This window comes from Sapajus apella, unplaced genomic scaffold (genome assembly GCF_009761245.1).
Source record: "Sapajus apella isolate SASKATOON/1434 unplaced genomic scaffold, GSC_monkey_1.0 scaffold12, whole genome shotgun sequence".
Lineage (NCBI taxonomy): Eukaryota > Metazoa > Chordata > Mammalia > Primates > Cebidae > Sapajus > Sapajus apella.
Genome location: NW_022436952.1, coordinates 36,894,877 through 36,912,930, shown reverse-complemented (window position 1 = coordinate 36,912,930; position 18,054 = coordinate 36,894,877). Strand labels below are relative to the sequence as shown.

The 18,054-nt window shown below is 42.4% G+C and overlaps 1 protein-coding gene across 2 annotated transcripts in view; it reads right to left on the bottom strand.

Annotated features, from left to right (window-relative positions):
- Positions 1 to 18,053, bottom strand: part of TMIGD1 (transmembrane and immunoglobulin domain containing 1) — a 24,949-nt gene extending 6,896 nt beyond the window's left edge. The window contains exons 1-4 of one of the 2 annotated variants that reach the window (XM_032280985.1): positions 17,972 to 18,053; positions 9,043 to 9,146; positions 6,524 to 6,802; positions 1,928 to 2,206 (exon numbers count right to left, since the gene is read on the bottom strand). In XM_032280985.1, coding sequence (XP_032136876.1) covers positions 1,928 to 2,206; positions 6,524 to 6,802; positions 9,043 to 9,124 — 640 coding nt within the window. In that variant the 5' untranslated portion in view covers positions 9,125 to 9,146; positions 17,972 to 18,053. Of the gene's footprint in view, positions 1 to 1,927; positions 2,207 to 6,523; positions 6,803 to 9,042; positions 9,147 to 11,348; positions 11,451 to 17,971 lie in introns of those variants that run through there. The other variant, XM_032280984.1, reaches the window with a different exon arrangement.
- Between the last annotated feature and the right edge of the window lies 1 nt (position 18,054).

Sequence of the window (18,054 nt, the reverse complement as noted above, 5' to 3'; positions counted from 1 at the left end):
AAAAAAGAGACTTTGGCAAGGGTAACTACATAACCACGCCTCTCCCCTTGTCCTGTTTTATGCTCTCATTTGTAACCATACCTGATATTTTCCTCCCCTATGCATCATGGTTAAATAATCCCAACACATGGGCTAAATCTTATGCTCAAGAAAAGATCTGTGATATAATTTGTAGCTTTGCATGGCCTCATTTAGGAGCTTCCTCACTGAGACATGAAGCCAGGAAAGGGCTCCTGAACATCTTGGCATTTAGCCTGAGCCCCAGCAGCAGAGTGCTTATGCCACCAGCCAGGGAAGTAGCTAAGCAAGAAGAAATAAGAAAAACCAGTTGGTTTGGAAGAGCCCTACCCAAAACAAGTTTCTGCCCACCTGAAAGCCAATGTACTAGGCTGGCATCCTGTTTGCCACATATGCTGTATTTTTTTTTTAATGTGACACAGAACAATTATGATTTCTTCTTAACCAGGAGGGATATAATTTCCTGGTCTCCAAGTGTGGTGTTTGTAGTCAGTTACGATGGCAGGGCATGAGGCCCACCCTTCCATGCTTTTGTGGTCCTTAGGGGAAGTAAATAGCCACAGAGCTTTTTCTATCCCATGGTTACTTAGGATATTTGTGGGCTTGTTTTTTTTTTTTTTGTTTGTTTGTTTTGAGATGGAGTTTTGCTCTTGTTGCCCAGGTTGGAGTGCAATGGCGCCATCTCAGCTCACTGAAACCTCCACCTCCCAGGTTCAAGCAATTCTCCAGCCTCAGCCTCCGAGTAGCTGATATTACAGGCATGTGCCACCACGCCTGGCTAATTTTGTATTTTTTTTTTTCAGTAGAGACAGGGTTTCTCCATGTTGATCAGGTTGGTCTTGAACTCCTGACCTCAGGTGATCCACCTGCCTTGGCCTCCCAAAGTGCTGGAATTACAGGTGGGTTTGGCTTTTAAAACAAGGAGCCCCTGGGCATATTGCTATTGCTCTGCAGGATGAATTACTTATCATGCCACGAATCACAGTGATGGGTATTCAACCACCAGCAACTCCTCTTCCCCACCAGCCAGCCGCCCTGTTCATATCCCATAACCCTTCCCCTCACGAGGAAGAAAATAAAACATCCCATGGTTACATCACCACAACACTTCGGGCAGGGGTTCAGTTGGCTTCCTGGGGACTGGCAAGACTGGCAATTAGGGGGTACAAAGAGGCAAATGACAAAGTGAATACTGTTCTAACAAGATATAGGAGTCTCAGCTTGTTGGGCTGCGCCTGGTATACTGGCATGAGACAATGTGTGAATAAGCATTTTCAGCATCTGCTACCCCGGGTATTTTGCCTTTCTCTTTTTGTATGAGCAAAAAATATGAGGAGGGGAAACCCCTCAGAGCTTCATTTGTTCTGTCATTGTAGAGGTGATAACCCTGGGTAGATGAAGCATGAATCCAAGAGAAAGGGCTTTCTTCCGTCTGATTTTTTACCTACTCTCTCTGCTGATTAGCCTACAGGCTAGAATTTGAGTTAGGAGTGACTGCAGAGATCTATTTTCTTATCTAGTCCTAATTTTTCTTCTCTCTGTGTCTCTTTACTTCCCTTCTGTTGTTATGAGGCTGTGAACTCCAAAGTCTAGTTGCTATACACCTTGTTGCCCAGAAGAATTCATGGAAATTCTCCTCCCTAAAAGCCAAGCAGAATTGTTTTCTATATTTGGTTCTAAGAAAGGATCTTTGCTCAAAAAACAGTGTCCTATATGGAATGGGCAAGATTTCCCTGAAAGGATGGACTAGGAATCTTAGTGGAAAAATCCTTGGATGGGGATGATTCTCCAAAGAAAATCCTAGCTACTAATTATAACTGTTATTATTGTTTATTGTCACCAAAAATATTTACTGAGCATCTAGTCTGAGTTTTGCACTGTGCTGGGTATTACTTAAAAAGAGTGTTACCTTTAACAATCAAGTGAAAGTCCAAGCTCTCCGTTTTCAGAGGTGACTTTGCAATACAACTGTAGGTTCCATTGTCAGATTTCTTGACTTTGGTGATTGACAGCTGAAGAGACTCACTTGTCTGTTGGATTTGGTGATGGCTTTTCTCTAAATCCAGGAGACTGCTGTTTTTGTACCACATCATTTGAGCCTGGGGGTTGGCTTTCACATTGCAATCCAACTTCACATTACTGCCTTCCTCAACCGTTTGGAAGTCATTTCCACTTAGGAGAGGAGGAACTGCAAGACTCAAGCATTTAGATTTAATTAGCAGATAAGCAATAGTTCACTGTCAGAGATCAAGGTCTTCCTTCAGTCTATCTCATCTGGTTATTTATTCATTTGACAAAAATTTATTAAATACGTACTGTGTGCCAAGCACTGGGGTAACAAGGGCAAATAATATTTCCAGTTCCAAATCTCATACAACTTTTAATGTGATGAAGAAGACAAACCATGAACTAACATAGGATTATGAACATAATATATATAGTAATGAATCTATGACAAGCAGACAATTTGTAACACTATCCAAGAGTATAAGCCTTGAGTCTTTGTTCTCTGAGAATTAATAAAACAATCTGTGTTAGTGTTGCACAAGACAGTACAAAATTAAGAAGACATACATTGCAGTTAGACCTCATTCCATCCACACCATTTACTGTGACTTTGAGGCAGTTAACTGTTAAGACCTCTGTTTCTCACATTTTAAAAAAATGGGATAATCATACATCTCATGAGTTGCTGTAAAGATTAAATAAAATAATCCCTGTAAAGCATTTGCCACAGTGCTAGCTACTATTATTACGGTGGTGGTGGTTTTGAGGGTTACTCTCACTGTCTGTTTGCATTTTCTCTAACCATTGCCTTGGTAACATATTTACCAATGCATCTTTGTGTTTTCTCAGTGATCCTCTAGAAATAATATCCTCCTCCCAGAAGGTGTTCTAAGCATGACAACTCTGGCATCTGTGGAAGGCAAGTGAGTCCCCTCTCATTGCTCCATGTGAGCAACTCCTTATTCCCTCTACAATAAAGGCAGTTGTAGACCCACAGACAATGTATATCACCTTGCATATTCCGGCAGAGGTGCAGAATAGTAACGAAATGGTTGGAGAGTGGAACTAGGAAAAAGGTAGAGGCGGAGAAGGAGGAAAAAGGAGCTTGTATAATCTGCACACTGAATAATTAGACCCTGAGTAGGCTGTGCTATTAATAACTCTCTCAGAAGAATGACATTTTGTTGCTCTTTGGAATGAGCTTGAATTCTGTATCATATCCAACAAGGATGTTATATGGTATTCAGATATGTAGGAAGCTGCTGGAATAGAGAACCTAATTGCCAAATAGAACAATTCCATTTGTGGACAGATTCTGTTAGTGACTTCTTTTTATGTGATGATTTGAAATTAATTTAAGCATATCAGTATATGTGAATATCCCCTCTCTAAAAATTAGTACATTTCAGATAAAGCTAAGGTCCAACTTGGTCACTTCCTGAATCTCCAGAGATACCCACTGCTATGAGTTTGGTGTAAATCCTTCCCTATATTTCTTTTCTCTTAAATAGTTTTCTCTATATATAGCGTACCCATAGGAAATATATGGTATTATTTTAGGAGCATGGGAAGGATTTACATAAAATACTTCATTTCTCTCAATAACTTGCATGCTTTTTAGATATATTCATACTGAACCACAGAGATCTAGCTTATTGCTTTTAGAATGCTATCGTATGATGTGTGCCTTTTTAATCATTTGTGTTTTGATGGGCATTAGATTGTTTTCATGTTAAAATGTTAAACAATGCTACAATAAACATCCTCGTCCATATCTCTTTATGCTCATGTGCATGTATTTCTCCAAGGTTAATATCTAGAAGGAGAAATGCTGTGTCATAGGATTGCACACTTTAAATTTTGATAGGTATTACGAAAGAGGTGTTCTCAAGTTAAACTTTCAGCAATGATGTATAAGAGAACCTGTTTCTCCACATTCTACCCCAAACAGTGTGTTATCAAGCTTCCATTTGGTTCTTAATCTGCTATTTATAACAAGAATGGTACTGCCTTTGAATGGTACATAATATCATTGTCACATTTTATGAGCTCATTTTGATTTATTTGTTGATGAGTTTGTGTCAGTGTTAACATTGCGGATTACTGAGCAATTAACTATACACACACACCCACTTAGCAACAATGATATTTAGGAGATTGTTATAAAGACGATTTAAAAAGTGGATTGAGGCTGGAAAACTGAAAACTTTTTTTTTTTTTTTTTTGAGACGGAGTCTCACTCTGTCACCCAGGCTGGAGTGCAGTGTTGTGATCACGGCTCACTGCAACCTCCACCTCCTAGGTTCAAGCAATTCTCCGCCTCAGCCTCCTGATTAGCTGGGACTATGGAGGCATATACCACCATGCCCCGCTAATTTTTCTATTTTTAGTAGAGACAGGGTTTCATCATGTTGGCCAGGCTGGTCTTGAACTCCTGACTTCAGGTGATCCACCTGCCTCAGTCTCCCAAAATGCTGGGATTACAGGTGTGAGGCACTGCACCTGGACTAAAAACAATTTCTTTAAGTCATCAAATCACATTGTCGGCATTTCTGCCTTGTCTCCCTTAAGAGGGCTCCATCAGCCTGGGCAACATAGCAAAACCCCATCTCTACAAAAAAAATGCAAAAATCAGCTCGGCATGGTGGTGTGCACCTGTAGTCCCAGCTACTTGGGAGGCTGAGACTCCTGTGCAGATCGCTTGAGCCTGGGAGACAGAGGTTACAGCGAGCTGCGATTGTGCCACCTAACTGACAGAGTGAGACGCTGTCTCAAAATTAAATTAAATTAAAAGTTTCATGGAGTAAGCACTCAAGCACTAGATTAAAAGCTTGGGAATTAGTGTTTTGTTCTCAGCTGCAGCTATGATTTGAGCCCCTATTCTGGGCCTTAGTTTCCTTAGCTGTCTTTTTTTTTTTTTTTTTTTTTTTTGAGACAGGGTCTCACTCTGTTGCCCAGGTTGGCACAATCACACCTCACTGAAGCCTCAAGCTTTTGGGCTCAGGTGATCCTCTCACCTCAGCCTCCCAAGTAGCTGGGGCTACCAGTGTATACCACCATGCCCAGCTAACTAAAAACAAACTTTTTTTTTTTTTTTGTAGGAATAGGGTCTCACTATGTTATGTTTGTAGAGATAGGGTCTTTCTACCAAATCATACTGCACCATCCTACCTCACCCATCACCATACCATCCACACCATTCTCATGCAGAACCAGCTTTTCACCCAGCGACCCGTGTGATCACATACATAGTATCACTTGACAGTCCCCTAAGCCTGTACAGTTCCATCAGTGGGTTACCAATATCTGGAACCCATGCATTGAAGAGCTTCATGTTTTTTTATTTTAAGGTGAGGTTTGAAGATTCCCTAATAAAAATCGTTTTTTTCTTTTTCTTTTCTTTTTTTTTTTTTTTTTGAGATGGGGTCTCACTCTGTTGCCCAGGCTGGAGTGCAGTGGTGGCATCTCAGCTCATTACAACCTCCGCTTCTTGGGTTCAAGCAATTCTCCTGCCTCAGCCTCCTGAGTAGCTGAGATTACAGGTGCCCACCACTGCGCCTGGCTAATTTTTGTATTTCTTGTAGAGGCTGGTCAGACTGGTCTTGAACTCCTGATCTTCCAAAGTGGTGGGATTACAGGCATGAGCCACTGTGCCCCGCCATGAAAATCTGTCTAAGCAGCACAAAAGCTAGGCACTACAAAGGAAAAGACTTGTAACTTTAAATATATAAACATTTAAAATCAATATGGCAAGAAAAGAACTAAAAAAATTTTCAAAAACAAATAGGAGAAATACTTACAATTCAAAATGACAAAGGACTAATGTCCTTAACCTTGTACAGATTAATGAGAAAAAGCATAAAACCCAACAGAAAAAAAAAAAAAAAAAACGAGTTAAGGATACAAACAGGCATTTCATTTAAAAAAGGCCAATATATTTATGCAAAGGTGAATGCTTTCATTCTTAATTTAAATAATGAAAATAGGCTGGGCTCAGTGGCTCATGCCTATAATCCCAGCAGTTTGAGAGGCTGACATAGGCGGATCACTTGAGGTCAGGAGCTAGAGACCAGCCTGGCCAGCATGCTGAAACCCCTGTCTCTACTAAAAATACAAGAATTAAAAATTAGCCGGAAGTGGTGGTACGTGCTTGTAGTCCCAGCTACTCAGGAGGCTGAGGCAGGAGAATTGCATGAACCTGGGAGGCGGAGATTGAAGTGAGCCGAGATCGCGCCACTGCATTCCAGCCTGGCCAACAGAGTGAGGCTCTGTCTCAAAAAAAAAAATAAGGAAAAGAAAATTTCAATTGAGGCTGGTAAATTCTTAGAGTTTGATGATACTCAGTGCTCATGAGGATGAGGGGAAATAGGTACTCTTATGCGTTGTGGTGGGAGCATAAATTGGGCAATTTGGCAATACCAAGACCTAGATTTCAATTACCATTTCCTGTGTTACAGACATGAAAGACCCACTAGCTGTGTCTTTTCCCCTTACTCACAAGTAACATTCAGCACCACTGAAATGGACACAGACTGATCCCTCCCCAGCCTGCAGGTAAAGCTGATTCCGTTGTCATTTTCACTGATGGAAGAGACACAGACAGAGCTGGAATTGATTTTGTTTCCAGATTTCAAATCCACTCTCCCTGCTTCTCGGTACCAGAGCAGTTCTTCCTCTCTGGTGTGGTTTTGAACAGCACATATCAGAGATTCTTGGGAGCCAGGTGTAGTATCCAGGATATAGTTCTCAGTTTTACCATTCACAGTTAAAACAGAACCTGGGAGTATAGGGAGAAACTATTTAGACATACAGCTATACAGATAAACCACCTAAATGCCCATGAACAGGGGATTGGTTAAATAAGTTATGTACATCAGTAGAACAAAATAAACTCTCAACAATTAAAAACAGTCATATTGCTCTATATGATTTTATAATGAAAAATATTCATAATGTATTGTTATCTGAAAAGGAAAAAGATTAAAATGTGGTCATCAAATTTTGGCGCACATTGGAATCACCAGGGGATCTTTTAAAAAGTACTAATGTAGCCAGGCACTGTGGCTCACGCCTGTAATCCCAGCACTTTGGGAGGTGGAGGTGGGAGGATCGCTTGAGCTCAGAAGTTCAAGACTAGCCTGGGTAACATGGTGAAACCCCTGTCTCTACGATTAAAAATAAAAATTAGCCAGGCGTGGTGGTGTACACCTGTACTTACAGCTACTCAGGAGGAAAAGGTGGGAGAATCGCTTGAGCCCAGGATGTGGAGGTTGCAGTGAGCCAAGATTACACCACTGCACTCCAGCCTGGGTGATAGAGCAAGACCCTGCCTCCAAAACAAAGTACTGATGACTGATTCTCATCCCCAGACATCTGATTAGTTGACATGAGTGCAACCTGGGCATTGTGGTGGTTAAAACACTCCACCTACCCGCCCCCAGGTGATTCTAATATGCAGTGAAGTTTGCGAACCACCAGATTAGAAACCAATACATACAGAAAGATCGTGTGTGTGTGTGTGTGTGTAAATATGGAAAAAAGACTTGGGGAAAAAATCTCATATATATTGAATATACACACATACATATGTATATGTATATACATATATACATATACACATACTGTATTTAATTTGTTTACTTGAAGGAGTTGAAAGTAGGAAAACAAGGGAATGAAATGGAAAAATAAGGCATGACATTAGGCAAAAAGGCAGAATATAAGTTAAAGCTCTAATAATTACTACAGCTTTATTAAAATTGCACATGCTTACAGGTAAGAACTGATTTTAAAACACTTTTCTGATTAAATGATAGGATTATGGACAAATTGGATCTTGCATCTGTAATGTTTTAATATTGTTTTGGTAGTGAAGAAAAATAAAAAGATGTTTAACTAGTTGGGGTTTGTGTGGTAGGTTTAAGTTGCGGGGTTTGTCTTCGTGGGTTGGGTGATCAGAATACATAGTTTTGCTTTGTTTTCTTTTTTCGGCTGTGACTTTTAGAAATCTATTCATTGCATAGTAATACACCTGAATTTCGGTTTTTATTTTCCTGTTTTAAAAGTAAGTAACAAAGGCTAAAAAGGAACTTTATCTGTCACAAACCTGCATCCCAGACAATATTTGTTAATATAGTCTATAAACACATTAATCTTCCTTTTAAAAGACTTATGCTGGCCGGTCACGGTGGCTCACGCCTGTAATCCCAGCATGTTGGGAGGCGGAGGTGGGTGGATCACCTGAGGTCAGGAGTTCAAGACCAGCCTGGCCAACATAGTGAAACCCCATCTCTACTAAAAAAAAGTAGCCAGGTGTGGTGGGGGGCACCTGTAATCCCAGCTACTCAGGAGGCTGAGGCAGGAGAATCACTTAAACCCGGGAGGTGAAGGTTGCAGTGAGCTGAGATCTCACCACTGCATTCCAGCCTGGGCAACATGAGTGAGACTCCATCTCAAAAACAAAAACAAACAAAAAAAACTTAAGCTACTTGTAAAGATAATGGTATTGTTGTCTAGTATATTTTTAAAATATGGAGGAATAGGTACCAAAATATTGAGTGATTGTCATCTCTGGATGAAAATATTTTGGAGGGATTTGTACTTTATTTTTTTATAGACTGCCTAATTTATTTTACAATGACTATGCATTACTTTTCAAATCAGAAAAGAGTGGTGGGGGAGCAAATGCTGGAAAGATTTTCATGTGAAACGGTATGTTTAGATAAACAGAAGATGATTTGGGATAACATTAGTAATAAAATGCATTCAAATGTAGGAGGATTCTGGTGGTAGCTCTGGAGATAACAGAATATTTCACCTTGTCTTGTAACAATAAAACCCTGAAAACAATATTTTTCCATTTGATTTCTTATTGTTATCTGACTCATGGACTGTGAGCCATGCTAACTGCATAGTCATTCCAATTTGAAATTTAAGGATATATCCAATGCCCAGTGATCATTTTTCTTAATCAGAAATTTTTCTTTATCTAAAAAGAGGCCAAAAAGAACTTTAACTTACTTGTCATCTCACATGGCAGAAATAAAATTACTAAGAGAAGAAATCTTCCCATTTGCATGATGACACTGTGCTTCCATGCCATCTTTAATGAGTTAACGTCGGATCTACTCAGGGAAAAAGAGCACAGCTAGTTTTGTACTTTGGTCTACAATGAGTTTGTGAACCTTCCTTCTGTCTATTGCACATTTAAAGTGAAGTCCCAGATGAATCATCACAGCTATAACGGTACTACTTCTAGCTTTTAATTAAACAACCCTGTCTGACCAAGTTCAAAGTACATTTAGTAGTAAGAAAAAATTTTTTTAAAGCATCTTAAAGAAAATCACAAGGAAATAGGCTGTGACAGATAGACCAGCGTTAGGGTACCCCGGGGAAGATAAAACCAGTCTTCCCTAGAGAAACAAACAGAATGAAACTTGTGTCATTCTTAGACAGTCCCTATTGAACAAAACAATTCTTGTTCTGAAAGCTTCTCTTGGGTTGTTTTTGTAAAGTTTTTCTCTGATAATAGAGAGTTTTTGAGAATATTCCAAATCCCATAGATTCAAATGGTGTGTACTTAGAAAAGACTCAACTGAAACGTGGCTTCTAGTTTTAAACCATGTTAATCTTGGCTTTCTCCCACTATTCTTTCTCTCTCTCTCTTTCTCTCTCTCTCTTCCTCTTGACCCGTATGGACTAAAAACAATAAATAAAAAAGGGGTCCTTTCTCCCTTCTTGCTTTTGCTTCAACTCTCCCTAAGATATTCTCCACTTCCATCTGGGAAAAAAACATATATTGATTACTTCCTTTCAAGAGTACTACTATAAATACAGTGGAGCCGCATATGGAAAAGTCTCTGCAACAGGGACTGTGCTAAGCACTTTACATACATTATTTCAGTCACAAGCCTCCAACAGCCCTCTTGAAGTAGTTTCTATAGATTTTAAAAGATTATGTAATTTGCCCAAGATCCCATATATAGTAAATGTCAAGGTCAGAGTTTGAACCCAGGGCTCCCAAGACCATGTTCTTAACTACACTACTACCACCCTACTCTTTTTTTTTTTTTTTTTGGAGATGGAGCTTTGCTCTTGTTGCCCAGGCTGGAGTGCAATGGCTCAATCTCCGCTCTCCGAAACCTCCACCTCCCAGGTTCAAGGGATTCTCCTTCCTCAGCCCCCCAAGTAGCTGGGGAGATTACAGGCATGCAGCACACGCCCGGCTAATTTTGTATTTTTAGTGGAGACAGTTTCTCCACGTTGGTCAGGCTGGTCTCGAACTCCCGACCTCAGGTGATCTGCCTGCCTCAAGCCTCCCAAAGTGCTGTGATTACAGGCATGAGCCACCACACCCGGTTTACTATACCCTACTCTTAACCACCCTCCTACCCAATCTACTGCCTAGATTAATATTCTTTCCCTTTAAGAAGTTGCTGTTAGGCTGGGCGCAGTGGCTCACACCTGTAATCCCAGTGTGATCTGGGAGGCTGAGGCGGGTTGATTACCTGAGGTCAGGCGTTTGAGACTATCCTGACCAATATGGTGAAACCCCATCTCTACTAGAAATACAAAATACAAAAATACATTGCTACTAAAAATACAAAAAACAACAAAAAAAATAGCCAGGCATGGTGGCGGGTGCTTGTAATCCCAGCTACCCAGGGACTGAGGCAGGAGAATCACTTGAACCCAGGAGGCGGAGGTTGCGTTAAGCTGAAATCATGCCACTGCACTCCAGCCTGGGTGACAGTGCAAGACTTAGTCTCAAAAAGGAAAAAAAAAAAAAAAAAAAAAAGAAGCTGCCGCTAATCCCTTCCACTCCCTGGCCATTTGGAGTTCTCTCCCCTTAACTTTCAAGAGCTGAAACATACCTATGACTTCTCTGGACCTGCTCTACTCCTCCGCTGTCCCAGGCATGTCCTGACAGGAGTAAATTTCATTCATCCCAGGCCCACCCTTTCTGGCAGACGAGCCCGCATCAATCTTTTTGTAAGATGCAATTACTACGAATATTGATTCTTTTGTAATTTTAAATATTTGCCAAGAAGATTTCTATCATCACAGTGTTGTAACAGTGATGATTTCAGAATGTGGTCACTAGCAGAGTTTTCTCAAGCATGCTCCGCTACAGGTACTCAATAAAAACTGCAAGTGCAGGCTTCCTGGCAGACCTCACCCCGCCCTATTAAGGGGGCGAATCTGTGTCTTCTCTTTCCCTCCACTCCACTGAGCCAGCAACTTTTTCAAAATGTATTTCCCTCATTTGGCTTGTTTTTAATCTGTATGACTGTCTACTTTCTATGTAAGACAGTCTTACCACTTACCTCTTGAGCTCCGAGAAGCTGACTTCCTTGGCCAGCTGTTTCTCCGCCTGAAAACCCTAAATGCTTTCCCTGTTACAATCCTTTATAATACTTGAATTTGAACACTTTATGACAGTAGGGTCAAATAAATAAGATAACTTGGGTTCAAAGTCTGTTTCTCTTTATGGAGTCCTGGAGAAGACAGTAATTGGGAAAGACACCTTCTTAAGATCTACCTTTCTATATGTACCTAGGTTACTAGGTGGGGCCGGATATTACTAACAGGGATGTTTTGTTCTAAGAAAGCCTGAACTTGCACAAAAATCTGTAGTGCAACTCACTGAATATTGTCATATTCAAGTAAGATGACTGCGTTTTGATCATCTACTAGTTGGGAGATTGTGATGGGACAAATCCAAGGAGAAGTTTGACTTTCACAGCAGCGAAATCATTGGAAGATTCGACACAACTTAAATAATGCTGGAAAAGTCTTAGTTACCACTAGTAACCCAAACCCTGCACATAAGCTGTACCAAGCCAGGTATGGCAGGCAACAGTTTTTTGTTTTTTGTTTTTTGAGGCAGGGTTTCACTCTGTCACCCAGGCTGGAGTGCAATGGCACGATTAAGGCTGACTGCCACCTCTGCCTCCCAGCCTCCCAAGGAGCTAGGACTACCGGTGTGTGTCACCATGCCCAGCTAAGCTTTGTTTATATGTATATTTTTGGTAGAGATGAAATTTCACCATGTTTCCTAGGCTGGTTTCGAACTGGCCGCAAGCAATCTACCCACCTTGGCCTAGGGAACAGTTTCATCCCCTTGAGGCTCTCACCTGACTGGGGGATCCTTACATTACACGATGTTTATGGTATTGCTAACAATGCAAATTTTATCTGCCAAGTACTATTGTTCCCATTTACACAAAAATATAACAGAAGAATACTTATAGTTATCCACAGTTTGTTTTTTTTTTTGAGACGGAGTTTCACTCTCGTTGCCCAGGCTGGAGGGCCATGGCGCAACCTTGGCTCACCACGACCTCCGCTTCCTGAGTTCAAGCAATTCTCCTGCCTCAGCCTCCCAAGTAGCTGGGATTACAGGCATGCACCACCACACCCAGCTAGTTATCCACACATTTTAACACACGGCTGAAGCATACCAGCGATCTGCCTCTTACTAGTTGTGTTACTTTGAAAAGTTATTTTACCTCTGTGAGCCTCAGGGTCTTCATCAATACAATGGGAATAGTAATAGTAACCTCTCTACAGAGTCACTGTGAGGATTAAATGAAATGAAGCATGTGAAGTTGCCACGCAGTAAGCTCTTAGTAAACAGTAGCTCTTATCACTATTATTATTAATGTAAGCTGGGCAGGGCATCCTAAATGAACATAATCTCACTATAGCACTCTTCAAGCAAAAATCAGAGCTAAGAGCAGCTCCTGTTGGCTGGTATGCAAGTACCACCTAAGCAAGCTCTGAGTTTGCTTTTTTTTTTTTGAGTTGGAGTTTTGCTCCTTTTACCCAGGCTGGAGTGCAATGGCACGATCTCGGCTCACCACAATCTCCGTCCCCCGGGTTCAAGCGATTCTCCTGCTTCAGCCTCCCATGAAGCTGGGATTACAGGCAGGCACCACCAGGCCCAGCTAATTTTGTATTTTTAGTAGAGAAGGGGTTTTTACCATGTTGGTCAGGCTGGTCTTGAACTCCTGACCTCAGGTGATCCGCCTGCCCCGGCCTCCCAAATTGCTGGGATTACAGGCGTGAGCCACAGTGTCCAGCCCTTGAGTTTGCTTCTCTAGGGATCCAACACTGTCATTTTAAAATGAATTTAGCAATGGAGTGGTTGGTGTCTTGGTTCTCGGTCCCTCCAAAGCAGACCCTGAGACAGAGCTTTGAGTGTAAGGAGTTTATATAAAGGTGATCTTGGCCAGGCGGTGGCTCACGCCTGTAATCTCAACACTTTGAGCGGCCAAGGTGGGGTGGGTAGATCATTGGAGGCTAGGAGTTCAAGACCAGCCTGGCCAATATGGTGAAACCCCGTCTCTACTAAAAATACAAAATTTAGCCACACGGTAGTGGCGTGCGCCTGTAATCCTAGCTCCTCGGGAGGCTGAGGTGGGAGAATCCCTTGAGCTTGGGAGGCAGAGGTTGTGATGAGCTGAGATTGAGCCACTGCATTCCAGCCTTGGCAAGAGTGAGATCCTGTCTCAAAAAAAGAACAAAGGTGATCTCAGGAAGCATAGTAAGGAAGTAAGGTAGGAAAGGGAGGAAACTAGCAAAGAATGTGTTAATGAACAGGTTACTGCTGTAAGCAACTGTCCCCCTGGAGCCTTGGACAAGGTCTGAGGAACACACCTCAGAATCAACTCCTGATGGGGAAGAAGTGTCAGTATTTATCACCAACTTCTCTCTATCTCCGGCTGAGGGACACTCTCAAGGTGTTGACTCTGGCACTTTCAGCGTGCCCTGCAAGGGCAGAGTATACACTCTCAAGCTGGCCAGGATGTCCATGCAGATGCTCAGGAAGCCACTGGCTGTACAGGAACTCACCGCAGGTAACTTCTAGATAGGCCCAGGGGATGTGAGTAGAGCACGACCAGCAACTTCGACAATTGGATATTAGGAAATAATGGTTAATTATTATTAGTCGTGATAATGGTATTGCAGTTATATATAGACTGTTCTAATTCTCAAGAGATGCCTGCTGAAATATTTATGGGTCAAGTATCGTGATGATTGCTACTACCTTTCAAATGATTCAGCAAGAAGAGCAAACGCACACACGCAAAGCAAATATAGCAAATGATAACGCTGATTCAGTCTAAATAGGGGTCTATAGATCTTCACTGTACTATTGTTTCAACTTTTCTGTATGACATTTTTGTGACCAGAATATTGGGGAAATGTATTTAGCAGATATTTGTTGAGTATCTACCATGTGCTAAGTATTCTAAGTATTGGGGATGCCAACTGCAGCCAAGCCAATATGGTGGCTTTGTCATGAATTAGGGAAAAGACGGCTTCTCTAGTCACTCTACTGCCACCTGTGAAAAATTGTTATAATAACTATACGAAGCTATGATATCTGTAAGATGAACGGTGCTTCCAGCTCTCCATAACATTAAGTGGTGATACATGGATGAGTAAAACAAGCTCTGGGCTTTTGAAGGTCTTACATTGTGCAGCTGGACATTAATGAGGATCAGGAGCCATGCAGAGTGGCCTCAGGTGCTGAGGAGGTATTTCAGATAAGAAAAATGGTATCATGGTGCCCCTGCTGGAGAGTCAAAGAAGTCATGTGACCTGTGCAAGGTCATATAAATCCCAGGAACATTCCTCTTTTCTAGGGAACATTCCTCTTTTCTAGGGAGAAATCATTCTTCTGTGAGTAGTTAAGCCCAGTAGTTAACCATTAAGCCTAAGTAGCTTGGCTGCTTGGAGTATTTACAGAGTCCAATACTCCACAGCTTCCACAAGTGGCACAGACCAAGAGAGAGACAGGAAGAGCAGCCTTGAGTCTGAACATTCCTGGGAATAAAGACCAATCTGGCAGGGTGCAGCGGCTCATGCCTGTAATCCCAACACTTTGAAAGTGAGGTGGGTGGATTGCTCGAGCCCAGGAGTTTGAGATCAGCCTGGGCAACATGATGAAACCTCATCTCTACAAAAATGCAAAAAAAAAATTACAAAAATTAGCCAGGCATAGTGGCGTGTAGTCCCAGCTACTTGGGAGGCTGGGGTGGGAAGATGGATTGAGCCCAGGAGGTTAAGACTGCAATGAGAGTGATCACGCCACTGCACTCCAGCCTGGGTGAAAGAGAGAGACCCTGTCTCAAAACAAACAAACAAAAAAAACAATCTGCTTCCCATTCCCAAGGCCCAGGTACTTCTGGAAAGGTAACAGACAAGGGACTTCAGGAGCCGATGCCATGACTTTCTGATTAAGGCAAGTATTAAAATCACTAGGGGAAAGCTTCAGTACATTTCCTTCTTCAGTCCTGATGAGTCTTAGGAATCTCATCTTTAACAAGCCTTCCAAGGGACTCTGCACAGTGGTTTGTGAATCTCCTTTTGAGAGCCATGGGCTATGGAACAAGTCATTGACCAGAGTGAAGAAGGCAAAAGGTCCTCGGCTAAGGAAAATTATCCAGCACAGTGCCAAGTGCACCGTGGGCCCTCAGGAAGGAGGCAAGGCAGGGAGAGGTGGGCAGCATGCCCATTCTGAGTCAAATTCAGGGTGCAAGTTGGGTGCTCTGCCCTGGAAGAGGATGAGTGACAGGGCTGCCTTGCGGGGGGCTGGCTGCGTGAGTGCACTGGCCTCACAGTACTTTCTCTTGTATGGGAATGAGGAATAGGAGGGAGAAACAACCAGAATGTGGGAAAGGCATGCAGGGCAGTGCACTGACTGCTGAGCACGGCCATCCCACAGCTGGAGCTGTGACCAAGCTTGGTGTGACAGAGACAGCGACTCAGGAAATGGCTAGAGGGCCCCAGGCCAGCAGGGTCATCTGGCCGCGTCACTGGCAATGCCACTGTTTAAAGTGACAGAAAAACTAGGAATCTGGCCGGCACAGCCTAGCAATGATAGAGTGGTTCTTTAGCAACACAGGGACCCAATGTGTTGCCTTTTCCATCCAGAATCCAACACAGCATTCACTAAACTGCTTAAAATGGTTCATAGCTTCTTTTTCTTCTTCTTCTTGTTTGTTTGTTTGTTTGTTTGTTTTTTGAGGTAGAGTCTCACTCCTTTACCCGGGCTGGAGTGCAGCGATGCGATCTTGGCCCAGTGCAACCTCTGCCTCCCACGTTCAAGTGATTCTCCTGCCTCAGTCTCCTGAGTAACTGGGATTACAAGCATGCACCACCATGCCCAGCTAATTTTTGTATTTTTGAGATGGGGTTTCTCTAGCCCAAGCTAGTCTTGAACTCCTGATCTCAAGTGATCCTCCTGCCTCGGCCTCCCAAAGTGCTGGGATCACAAGCATGAGCCACCGCACCTCGTCTGGTCATAGCTTAAACAACAATCAGTGATTCTCCAACCTCTCATTCCCTTAGGATTCCTCCATCACCAGAAATCTTTGACCTTAAAGCAATACCTGAAAGGCTAAATAGGGTTGCCAGATTTAGCAAATAAAAATACAGGGCACTCAGTTAAATTTGAATTTCAAGTAAATAACAAATATCTTTTCAGTATAAGTATGTCCTACGTAGGTAACTACTATGTGCTAATTCATCACAAGCCAATATTTTAATACTTGTATGTTAAAACATCATTGTTTCTCTGGAATTAAAATTTAACGAGGCATCACGTTTTTTATCTGGCAATCCTCCATCTGTCTTCTCCCTTTTTTAGTACATGAGGAAATGAAGTTCAGGGAAGTAAAGAGACTTGTCCAAAGTAACACAGCTATTTAGTGGCAGAGCAGGGATTGGAATTCTTTCAAGACTCTTGGCTGCCACATGGCATCCTTTTCCAAGTGTCTAACTTAAGAGTTTTAAAATCTGGCTTCTTGAACCTCTATGGATGAGCTTTAGAGTGTCAGTGAAACCGCTGAAATTGTAGGCAAAACTCTGTGTGTGTGTGTGTGTGTGTGTGCATATGTATATTTTTCTGGGGAGATGGTCTCCCATCTTAGCCTGAGATGACTAAGACATCATCCTATGCTCTGCAACCCACCTATATCAAAAACAAAAAAATCCCCTGAGCTATCCTATATTCTCCTTCCTTCTTTGCCCTCCATGAATTTTTCATTTGAAGGGAGATGTAGGAGAACTAACTTTATTTTTTTTTTAAGTTTTAATTTTTTTGAGATGGAGTTTCACTCTGTCACCCAGGCTGGAGTGCAGTGGCGCAGTCTCGGCTCACTGCAACCTCTGCCTCCTGGGTTCAAGTGATTCTCCTGCCTCAGCCTCCCTAGTAGCTGGGATTACAGGCACACGCCACCACACCTGGCTAATTTTTGTATTTTTAGTAAAGATGGGATTTCCACCATGTTGGCCAGACTGGTCTCCAACTCCTGGCTTCAGGTGATCCGCCCGCCTCAGCCTCCCAAAGTGCTGGGATTACAGGTGTGAGCCACTGCGCCTTGCCAGGAGAACTAACTTTAACCAGATACCTATTCTGGTTTACATGTTCTTTACACATGTTCTACCGTTCAATCCTCACATCCACCTGTAAAGTGCCTATGATGATCACCATTTTACAGGTAAGGAAACGAAGGTGTAGCTGGCTCTCAGGGTTAAAATGACAAAACTAATAAAAGAGTCACCCAAGTGAGAATGCTCCCCAAACCAGTGCCCTTTCCTCCAAAGCTTCCTGTCTCCAGATTGATAGCAAGCAGGGAACTGTCTGTTGGTGTTTAATTCCTCTGCTCCCTCCACCTATTGGGACCGACCCGGAGTTGACAGCTGGAACACCGGTAAGATAATAGGTAGAAGGTAGCAGTGATGTGACCTTTGCAAATGACCACTAGAGGTCCCTCTTCATACATAGTGATTTTGAAGTTAGACTGCTAGGGGTTAGAGAAGATATTTCCTTGGAGGAGGGCTCTGCCTGTTACAGACTTAACCAGTCTATTTCATACCAGGCAGTCCAGGAGTGGCGGCGTGACACAGCAGAAGCAATACAGAATAAAATAGCTACCTCAGAATAAGATGGGTAATGTCCTCCAGGATCAGTCTTGAAGACAGGGCTTTCAAGTGGGAACACAGCAGGGTTCTAAAGCT